We start from the raw sequence: 12,254 nt of genomic DNA, 5'->3' as shown, positions 1-12,254 counted from the left end.
GTTATTACCAAGGTCGATGGTTCGCCTCCGATTGGCCTCCACAAATGACGGAGATTCCCTCTCATCAACATTCGTCCGCACTATTTGAATTATACCCCATAGTAGTCGCAACTTTATTATGGGGAGCTGAATGATCTGCATCCAGTATTCTCATCCATCGTGACAATGAAGCCGTTGTTCACTGCATCAATAGAGGACGCTCTCACTCTCCCGCCTTAATGCCGCTTCTCCGTCGCCTCATTTGGACTTCAGCCAAAAAACAATTCATTATAATTGCTGTACATGTTCCTGGTTTTCATAATCAAATTGCTGACTCTCTCTCTCGTTTCCATTTTCAGAGATTCAGGCTATTGGCGCCAGAGGCGGAGCAACACCCGACTCCCATCCCTCCATATTCAGAGATGATATTCCAATAAATCATCCCATGCACAATCTGCACCAAACATCTATATCTCTAATTCTGCAGGCCTTAGCTCCAAGAACATTACAATCATATCTCACTGCATGGAAAACATTCAAACACTTTCATTCCCTATACAACACTACATTCCCTAATTTCTCCCTTCTTACAATCACATCATTCATCACATATCTACATTCAAATAAACACATCCAAGCCAACTCTATTAAGAGTTACTTAAGTGGTATTCAATTTTTTCACAAACTCATGTACGGCTCCATTTCTGATTCTATTGCTAATTCACAAACCAGCCTTCTCATTAAGGGCATCCAGAAAACCCATCCCCCCCTCCCAGACACCAGACTGCCCATCACACACAATATACTCTCCAAATGCATTTCCACTCTCAGAAAAGGCTACCTATCCTTTCATACAGACCACACTCTAGATGCTATGTTTATTTTAGCCTTTTTCGGATTTCTTAGATGTTCCGAATTTGCAGTAACTTCCAATTTCGATCCCTTTATTCACCCCACCATCGCAGATCTGACATTGATTGACGAGGAAACAATTTCCTTCCTCATCAAGCAAAGTAAAACGGATCAATCCAGAAAGGGACATTGCATCTACATATTCAATATCCCATCCCCCACAAGCCCATTTCAAACACTCCTAGCTTACATACAATATAGAAAAACACTAAGCTTAAGTCCCCTAGCCCCCCTTTTCATAGATGACGCACACCACCCAGTGACACGCTTTTGGTTCCAAAAACACCTCAAAGCAGTCCTCCACCATTCAGGCTTCCCATCAGGATCATACTCCAGTCACTCATTCAGAATAGGAGCCGCCACCACAGCTGCACACAAAGGGCTATCTCAACAACACATACAAACACTAGGAAGGTGGTCTTCTGACGCCTTCAAATCCTACATTCGACTCAGCCACAGCCATCTAAAGGAAGCCCAAAGGACCCTCACCAGCAGACACCTTAAACCTAGCGGCCAAGGGCACGAGCCCAATCCAGGGATAAGCCTAGACACAGCCATCCCAGCTTCCAGAGGGCGGAGGAGCTCCTCAGCCACCCAAGGGCGCGAGCACGACCCAGCCACCTAACCCTCCCTTCTTCCTTCTGGCTCTGAGTCGCACTCAGCTTTCTCTCCCTATTCACGCACCTAACTCCAGCAGGAGTTTTCCCGCCCAGACACCCCCTGTCACCCCGCCCCCCCTGGCCGCTGCCACAGAAGTCTTCACCACCCCTCCACCTTTCCCTGACTTCTGTAGGACCCTGCCCCCCCCCATGGCTCTGACTCCCGCAGGAGTGTTACCCCGAGCTTCGGTTCCCGCAGGAATCATCTCACAGCCCCTCCCCCAACCCTAGCTTTTACATATTATAAGTCATTTTAGCAATGACATATAATATTGCCTTTATTTTTCTCTCTGTTTTGATTTTATTTATATAAATTCATATCTATATGCACCCACGCATATAAATATTAATTTATATATAGCGCTGCCACCACCACGCTCTGTTCCCGCAGGAACTCCCCCAGAGCACCATTCTGCCCGTCACCCTCCAGCAGGAGTCTTCACCTCCCCCTCATCTCTCCCGACTCCTACTGGAGCTGGCCAAAATAGCTCAACCAACCCCGAGCTGTGACACGAGCACGAGTCACGTCACCGACCCTCCCCGGCCCTAGCTTATTTTATTTTCTTAAACATTTATTTTACACATTTACCTTTCCTTTATTTTATTTCATTTATATATATGTATATATATATGCACCCACGCATATAAATATACATTTATATATAGTGCCGTCACCCTCAAGCTCTAACTCCCGCAGGAGTGGTCCCGAGCATCGACCCCCGCAGGGGTCATCGCCCAACAGCCATTCACCCTTCAGCTGGGGCATTCACCTGCCCTTCCTCTTCCCGACTCCAGCTGGAGATGGCAAATGCAGCTCTATCTCCCGCAGGAGTGCCCAGGAGCTTCGACTCCCGCAGGAGTCCAAAAATCGCCCCCCCCCCAAGGCACTAGATTACCCCATTATATATTTATATATATATATATTTTCATATATACATATATATTTATATATAGCGCTGCCACCTCCCAGCTATATCTCCGCAAGGAGTGTTCCTTGAGCAATCTACTCCTTGGAATCCCTGCCCCACGCCAGCCCCCTTCACCCCCCTCTTATCCAGCTGAAGTCCTCAAGTCCCCTTCCCCATTTTTAACTACCCCAGCAGGATTCCTGTCCATCCCATGGCTCTAACCCCCGCAGGGGTCTCCCCGAATCTACTCCCGCAGGAGTATTCATAGCCCATGCCAACCCTGCTCGGGCTCCCGCAGGAGTCCGTATCATTCTTTGCTCCCACAGGAGCCCCCTTTACCTTTCTTTCTGTAAAACCACTATATCCAGCAGCCGGATATAGCCTTCCAAGCCTTTTGGGGAGTTTCTTCGAATACACGGCTGCTGTCCCGAGTCTCCTGCATTTGGGGAGCTCTCGAGAACCACCTGATCTCGTACTCCCCTCATATGCTCTATGGACCAGGCGGGAGCCCTGGGCTCACCTATCTCCGAGCTCAGGGTTCTCTCCCGGGACAGCATGCCAAACTTGCTAACAGTTGTCAAACAATATCTAAGTGTGAACTCTTGAAGTGAAGTTTTCAAACTAGTTTCGAGAGGAGCACGTGATATGATTGACCGCAGCTGGCCACTCATCTACACTCACTAGTTAGCCAATCAGATTAACTCCAACTCACTATAAGTAGCCTAGCTAGAACTACTCTCTTATCTTCGTTTTCCGAAGAAACCCCCCATCCACCCCTTCTCCTCCTTTTTTCTTTTACCACGGGGAGCTCTCGAGAACCACCTGATCTCGTACTCCCCTCATATGCTCTATGGACCAGGCGGGAGCCCTGGGCTCACCTATCTCCGAGCTCAGGGTTCTCTCCCGGGACAGCATGCCAAACTTGCTAACAGTTGTCAAACAATATCTAAGTGTGAACTCTTGAAATAAATAAATAATGAAATAAATAAATAAATAAATATCAAACAGAAGTACATTGTAGTGTCAACATGATCTCAAGGCAATTTGTAATTTTTTGATTCAGTGGCTAATTTGTATGAATTCGTACAATCTCATTTGTACAATTTAGAATGATTTGCCCCAATGACGCTTTAGGGACGGGGTTGGATGCCACGTCTCCTTTTTTAAAATCGTACATTTTCATACTACTCGACTCATATAAATTCGTACAAATTAGCCACTAAACTGACAAAGGGTAAAATAGTTATGTTTCCTCATGAGATCAGGCTGGATAGTGCTGTTTCTGCTTAAGAGTAAAGCTGCGCTCACACTGCACTTTTCTCCCCATAGACTTCTATTCATTTGTACGCGAATGCGTCAGACCGGAAATGCAAGCTCATGCAATAAGTTTCACTGCGTTGGAAAGTTCAAGCTTGGTGAACTCTGACCTGTGAAATCGCATCACATGATTGTGTTAGATCAATCGAAGATCAAAACATGACGTCTCTGGACAGGAATTTAAAACATGGACCAATCTCTCGCCTTTTTTAACGTTTAATCATCTTGTTTAATCCCGTCCCTTTTCGCAGTGCTGTACAACAGAATTTCGCACCCACAAACTCTAGTGTGACCACAGCATAAGGCTTCATTAGCAATGTTTGGATTTACTTAATATTATAACCAAGTAGAGACACATCTTGCACACACTGCAAATTCTACATACACATCAGCACCGAACAGCTGATGGACCATTGTCTCTTTACAGGTGCAGGTTACTAACAAGGTAACAGTGCTAAGTACTAGCTTGGCATAAATAAACTGTCCCAGCAGACACACAACATCAATATTAACACAACACAAAAAATATTAACACAACATTAATATTAGGTTAGATTTAGGTCGCCAGCTTCCAAGGAAAATGTTATTCTAATTTCTAATAACGGCATGAAATGACGTTGATATTTGGTTGATTTTAGGTTGTGTTGGAAAGTCACCAAAAATCCAATGTCGAGCCAACATCTTAAACCAATGACATCAAATACTGACATTTATTTATCAGGTATGATAACTAAAACGTCTGATAGATGTCATATTGGTAACAACTACACAATGTCAAGCTGTTACATCATTAGATATTGATATTTTGTTGTTTTTAGGTTTCGTTGGAAATTGACCAAAATGCAACATCTGTCCCCCTTATGTTGGGTTCTGATGTCAACCCGATTTTCATTTCCAAACAAAATGCAACGTCCCAAGACATTGGGGTAAAACGTCAATCTGACGTCATGTTGACGACCTGTTCCTGCTGGGGTGTTTTTGAGGAAAAAGGAGGAAAAAAAAGTTTTCCATTTTTGACTACATCGTTGTCATCTAGCCTAAATTAATAAACCCTGGGTTAAGTGCCCATTTCCATATTTGCAGTGTAAGTGTCATTGATTCGACAAAATCAGCCTTTTTTTTACAGACTCTAGCTCTACATTCCTTCTTATCATAAATTGCTGATTGTACAATAAAGTTTATCCTGAATGGGCTTTTCAAACTATGAGTCATTCCAGCTCACATTTTTTTTCCATCACATTTTGACAGTTTTCTCCTCAAATGCTGAAATGCTTTCTTATATGCAACTTACAGTGGTTTGGTGACTGTCCAAAGCTTGTGAGTATGAGGAATTGAACTGGCTGATGGGTGTTAATCATCTATAGGCACCACTTCACACTGCACATTTGGCACCATAAATACAAAACAGCTAAAGCAGCGCTAATCCTGCTACAAAACAAGGTTTCATAACCATAATTATATGAAATATTGTTATACCCCTGTTTAAAAGCAGAGCTGAGAAATTGAAGTGCTAGTTCAGCCAAAATAAATAAATAAATAAAAATAATGTATAAGTATAAAGTTAGGTGGCCGTGTGTGGAGTGATGTCACAGTCCAACAGACAGGCCGAAAGAAAAGGAGATGGAAAAAAAAAAAAGCGAGACAAAAGAGATTGAGAGAGAATAAAGAAAGAAAAAAAAATGAGTTTTGGTTCTCGAAACACGCTGACCTTTGGTCCTCAGCCGGCTGAGGTACTCTCGTTCGCGGTGTGCGGCTACAGCACTGGCCACCCCTCAATGGATGGCTTTCTGGGCCTCTGCCCCACCCCCACCTTGTAGGCGACGGCTCCTCTGGACAACAGGCGCTCGGCAATCAACCATCCCTTTTTCTCTCTGCTCCACCCCATCGTGGTGGTCAAAAGCAGGTTATGGCTCTTTTGCAGATCGCGACAACTTTCCCGGACTCTTTCTACGGTAGTAAGCCCCTTGTCTCCTATTCCTCCCTGGTGACTCTTTAATCTCACAGACGGTAGCTGCCCCTCCAGGTTGCAGTGGACAGTGGCGAGTTCCGTTTCCATCTCCCCGGCAAGGGCTTGAGTGTCTCTTGTGGCAGATTTTGCTCAGTCCAACTTGAAATCACTGTGCCCCTCCCTCAGTGGCGAGGGCTTCATGGCAGCGTGTTTCTACTCCCTCCCAAGTTTCGGCACCACTCTAATTAAATTAAATGGCCACCTGCCCATCGGAAAGAAGGAGGCATGGAACTGACAACATTTAAATGATTTATTAAAATTAAAATAATTTATTAAAATCTGTTCCTCTCTCTGCATCCCCCTCCTTCTCTCCTCCCTTTATAGTCCAGAGCTCCTCCATAGGACTCGAGGCCGGTGTGCTACGCAGGTATCATTACATTCCCATGGCTCTTGGCCACACCCCATCAATACAAAGACCATGTGGCTTTAGTGATTCAATGAGAGTGATTAAGCGATAGGAATATTTTTGTGCCCACACAAAATAAAAATAATGACTTATGTATAGGGCACATTAACGCGTTTCCACTATCGCACCTAAAGCGAGCGAGCCAGGGCCAGTCGCGTTTCCACTGTCACTTCCAGGGCCTGATCGGGCCAAAGCAGGGCTTCCTCGGGGCCAGCATCCAGCCTTTTTTGACCCGCGGAATACCTTGGGCCAAAGAGGGCCAGCTGGGGCTTCGGGCAGAGTAAAAGGAGAGGCAGACTTTGCCCGAGTCTCTTAAAGATGGCATGCCACCATTACACTAGTTTTCCGATTGCACACAAGTACATGCGCCAAATAATTAAATATAGCTGGTCAGTTTAAAACAGGCTATTTCATAAAACACGTTATAGGTTAGGGGTCTTTTTGCTTATGATTGCATTGCAATGTAAGGCTGTTGCGTAATTTCTAAGGGACATTTCTTTGCTGCGTCCTCATGTTTCAATAACGCATAATAATCTTGGTAAATAAAATAAGGTTGGCAAGAGAAAAATGAAATTTAAATACATGTAGAGCTCTATTAGTGGATAGCTGCTGAGCGCACCGAAATATAGGCTATATTTTACTTTTTTTATATTATTTTACATTTTACTTGCTCTCATGTCCTAAAAACACTTACTGTTGCCTTTACTTAAGAGAACCGAATGATATGCAACATCCTTAAATTATTCTCTTAAATAAAGGGGAACTACCTATTAAGTGTCATATAGCCTTGGGAAAAATTAATATGTTTACGTCTCCTCGGACCATTTGGGCTGAATGTTTGACGATGTCTATCAAAAGGAGGATGTTATAAAATACATTTTATACCGAGTTATTACTGGAAAACTTCTGTGGTTTTATATTATGGGTGGTGCGCTGGGTCCCTTCGTTAGTGGCGAGACCACTCGATGTGTGATGCCAGCAGTCGGTCGGTGAGTAGCCTAAAGAAATATAATGAATGAAAATACATATGCCTGTGCATACAGAGATAATCAAATGCTGTACAATAACATGTCATTTGTTTGTTTCAGTTGTATTCATTTGAATCATTTCGTGATGATGTGATGGTGTGCTGTATTATTTATATTTACCTGCCTGATTCCCACTGAACTGGGCAGGTTATGTGATGTGTGATTCGAGGGAAGTTCTGGGGGCGGGGTTTGCATGACGGGCTGTGAGCTACTAGCCCGACAGTGGAAACGCGACATGATTTCAGCTTCACTGCTCAACCTCCTGGACGATTGGCCCAGTCCGGCCCGATAAAAGCCCTGGCTTGCACTGGCCCGACAGTGGAATTGGGGCTAATCATGAACAAGGTGGGATCAAGCACTATACTGACACTTATATACAAATTATATAGACTTCTTTTTTTTTTTTTTTTTTTTTCTTCATTAAAGCAGGGAAGTAACTAAACATAAAAGCAAAGTTGTAGAAAGAGAGGGATGGAATTGGGTAAGTAGTAGAAATGTCTCCTTTAAGTGTACTTATGTGTCATAAAAATGTGCTCTCTGGACATACATTCAAGTGGCCATTAATATTGAAGTTTATTATCTGCAAGAGCATAATGCAATTGAATGTAATTAAGTACATTTATTTTTTGACATAGTGAGATTTGCACATTGAATAAAGTTCCAGAACTTCCAATGTATTTAGATACTTTGCAACACGGCATGCCTTCTTGTGTTGCTCCTTCATTAAGATACAATGTCATGAACTTCGCAAAAATAATAATAAACATTTTTTTTTCCCTCAGAAAATCATAGTGTAATGGTCTGCACAGATGAAATATCCACTGACCCTTGAACCGCCCCGACCACTGTCTATCGTCGAACCAAACATAAAATATAACTTCATGAATATGAATGAGAGATCAGTAAGAAGATCTTACGAAACAAGTCAAACACACACACAAATGCGGATAAGCAAGTTCCGAAAGCATCTCTCTACAGCGTGGATGATGTTTCTCAGAGTTTACCGAGGCCAACTAAAGTCAGCAGTTCAGTGATACGCTGCTTTGGCCAGGGCCCTTTTACCCTCCATTAGACAAAGTGCAGGCTGGTAGGATTTTGTCCCTAAAGCCTCTGACCAGGCCAGAGAAGAAAACTCTGCAGAACTAGGATCAGAGCATATGTGTGTAAGAGATACAACCAGATCTAGCCTCTGGATTCAATTTCAGCTGATGTTGCACCCAGAGCTTCTTGCCTACAAAGCCGCTGTATGTACTGCATGTGTGTGTGAGCCAGTGTGTATTTGAAGTGTGTGGGTTTTAGGAAGTGAGAAATCCATTGAGAACAAGAGGGTGCAGGAAAATAAGCATGCCCTGTTAGCACAAATGTGTTTGTGTGGGTGTACATTAACATCTATGTGGGCTGGATGGAGGCTGAATATGCAAAGCGACGCAAACAAAAGATGATTTCTTCTTGACGGACTGCACTACATACCATTTGCGGTTTAATATGTTTGGGTAACAGATTCTCTCGCCTTACTTATTGCTTATTGATGCCTGGTCAGAACTCCTTGGTTTAACCCTATGAGTTTCAGGGTACCTCTTTAGCATGATTTTTGTTCTCCATTAAATGACACATTGGGTAATAATTTTGCCATCATTGTAAAGCCTATAGTAAAAGGCACAATATAAGATTTTTTCCTTAATATATCCAAAAACTAAAGACCAGTGTTCTATATTTTGCTGACTTATGTACTTACAGTATCCCAAATGCTTCAAAGAATGCTCAAATTCAAATAAATAAGCTATTTTATGTAGTGACATGGGCTGTGTGGCCATGCTAATGACATCACACATCCTCAATTTCCAGTTTGATTTTAAAGAAATCAGAGAACACTAGACACTTTAAATTCCCAGTGATTTTTTTCATTTATTTATTTGTAGTATTCACATGCTAGTCTTAATAATATCTATAAACTATTGTGCTCCAAAACAGTGACAAAAATTGCATTTTAAAAGATAGAAACTTCAAAAACTTGCAGTATGTCAATTCCATCTAAATAGACTAAGCTTTTTTTTGGGAATCACCTTATAGTTCAATTTCTTATCTAATCTTTTGACCAGTCACATGCTCTGTTGCCGTGGTTTCCAACCCCCGGGCCGCGAACCAGCCACAAATATTTTTCATTTTATTTATAATCTAAATCTGAACGATCTTTTATTTTGAAAAAAAAAAATACTTTGAAAATTTACCATATTCTCTTGTTTACATCTCGGTCAATCGTGCGCCAAAATTTTACTTAGAAGCTAGCAAAATGAGCAAGTAACAGACGTCTTTGGAAAGTTTCTTTGTGAAAGGGAAAAGGCCAAGTGAAGAACTCATGAACTGCCAAGGAATGGATCCGCAACCCGTTTGTTAACAAATCACGTGGATCCAGCATGTCTGTGAATGAAGAAGAACTGCTGGAGAAATCATGTTGGGGCTGTTCTCATATTGCGTCTTTTCCGCTCGCAACTTTGGCCCAATCTCAATTCTGCCCCTTAGCCCTTCCTCTTACCCCTACCCCTTGTTTTGCGCATTCACATGAAGGGGTAGGGGTGTCCCAATTCTCTTTAGCTTGAAGGCATAGGGCTAAGAAGACAGGCTAGATAATCCTACAAATTGAGATTTTTCATGACCACACTCAAAAAGATGGGGTGAGAAAATTTCCCAGAATACACCATCTACAATGGCAGCATGGCTGCACATGGAAGTAAGGAGATGCACAAATTAGTATTTTTTGTCATTATTACAAATTTTTACAACAAACAAGCATATTCTTGAATACATTCACAATGGCATTTGTGTTTTACCGTCATAGTTAAATGCTAAATCAAAAATGCTAAAATAAAATCCTGTACAACAGTCCCACAACATTCTTTTACTTGATGACACTTGAATACCCTGTCAGTCTAGTGGCTGGGAATAACCTTTTTACTGTGTCTGCTATAGACAGATAGATTCTTCCCTGTTCATCAAAGATTTACTACAGATTAAACACCCGTGCTTACATGACAAGATGTGCATGACAATCATGATTGCAATTGTATTTTGATTGATTGTGCATTCCTACCTACATTGACCATCAAAAAGTGACACCAAAAGGCCCTGACCATTTTAATGTTATGCGTCGGGAGTGTAAGATTTGATTTCTGTTATGTATACAGACTTTAGCAGTAGCTCAACTGACCTTGGATGAAAGAATTAGTCAACCTTTCTCTCATTAGCCACAGCTCAGGTAATCTCAACATGACTGTAAACATGATGCCTAAACTCGGAACCTAAAATAAAATCTAAAAATGCTCAAATTAAAAAAGCTAAATTTCACTATATATAAATCCTAATGAAAACTCCTGTACAGCAGTCCCACAACATTCTGTCACTTGATGACACTTGAATACCCTGTCAAAAAAGTCTAGTGGCTGGTAATAACCTTTTTACTGTGTCTGCTATAATGTTTTTGTTGTTTTTGTGTATTTACATAGATGAATATGGTAACAGTCTAAATGCACAATATAGTTATGATCTTATTGCCACGTTATATCATTATGAGAACATAATATATGCCTTCAGTGATCTCTTGAAGATAAATACCAAAAAATAAAGCAACTGGAATAACTACAGCAGTCGTGATCGTCGATCTCATATGAAGCCAGAAATCGCAATGACATTTGATGACGTGTGCAGGTGCTGTAGTGCTGTCCCATTTCTTAGGAGTAAATTTTGAAGGCTTTCCCCTTGGCCCTTAAATGGAGTATGGTAGAGCTACAAGAATTGGGATTAGACTTTTGTTATTTCCAATGAAAATGCGTGGCTTGTGTGTGCATATTGAGAGTGATGTAATCGCATCTACCAGGCGCACATACAATGCAGAAGTTGAAAACATCTCAGCTTTTCAGAATGCCATGAGCACACTGCGAGTCATGTGACAAGAACTGACCAGGGTCTCACATGTCCCTCCCCCTTCGAGATGCTTCTCATTTGCATTTTCATTTGATGTGTTTCAGCTCAACCACTCTCACTGGACTGTGATTAAAAACAAAACACTGTTTTGTCTGTTTTTTATTAAAATGTTCATTTATTCATTTATTCATTCATTCATTCATTCATTCTCTTTTTCGGCTTAGTCCCTTTATGAACCGCCTTATTAAAATATGGAAGAGCTATTTTGGTCCCGCCCTTTCTTCATGTTTAAAAAGTTTACCTGCACTACCATTATGATGTGACATAGTTAGATTTGATTAGAGATACATGAAACTGAACAGCGTTTGGTCCCTACTGAACATATAACTGAAGAGTATGGGATCAGATATAGATCAAAACTCTAAATTGAGTCATAAATGATGAATGTGATCCATTCTTACAGTTAGAAATACAGTCTAAATTTGACCGTCTCCTAAAATTTGAGTCTAATTAAATATAAAAATATTAATATAAATATTAATATTAATTATATATAAAAGTATTAATAAATTCTAATAAGTAACACAATTCTTTTTAGAAGCCCTAGAGAAAGCTTACATGCATTTGACCTTCGACCATGCTGTTAGTTTCATCATTGGGCTACTAGATGCACTTCTACAGTAGCATTCAATGAATGTACAAAAAACATTCAGTGAGGATGTTTGCTTTCAGTGTTACCACCCTTGATAATAGATAGATAGATAGATAGATAGATAGATAGATAGATAGATAGATAGATAGATAGATAGATAGATAGATAGATAGATAGATAGATAGATAGATAGATAGATTCTCCCCTGTTCATCGAAGATTTACTACTGATTAAACACCCGTGCTTACATGACAAGATGTGCATGACAATCATGATTGCAATTGTATTTTGATTGATTGTGCATTCCTACCTACATTGACCATCAAAAAGTGACACCAAAAGGCCCTGACCATTATAATGTTATGCGTCGGGGGTGTAAGATTTGATTTCTGTTATGTACACAGACTTTAGCAGTAGCTCAACTGACCTTGGATGAAAGAATTAGTCAACCTTTCTCTCATTAGCCA

At 41.3% G+C, this 12,254-nt stretch overlaps 1 protein-coding gene across 1 annotated transcript in view; it reads left to right on the top strand.

The window, feature by feature from the left end:
* LOC130220585 (uncharacterized) overlaps nt 1-12,254 on the top strand; it is a 32,152-nt gene that overhangs the window by 2,544 nt on the left and 17,354 nt on the right. Inside the window, exon 2 of the mRNA XM_056452817.1 lies at nt 339-1,491. Within this exon, the coding sequence (XP_056308792.1) occupies nt 425-1,491 (1,067 nt within the window). The 5' untranslated portion in view covers nt 339-424. The remainder of the gene's footprint in view (nt 1-338; nt 1,492-12,254) is intronic.

The sequence above is a fragment of the Danio aesculapii genome, chromosome 3 (genome assembly GCF_903798145.1).
Source record: "Danio aesculapii chromosome 3, fDanAes4.1, whole genome shotgun sequence".
Lineage (NCBI taxonomy): Eukaryota > Metazoa > Chordata > Actinopteri > Cypriniformes > Danionidae > Danio > Danio aesculapii.
Note: the sequence above shows the minus strand (reverse complement) of the source record. Positions and strands in the feature narration are given on the sequence as shown.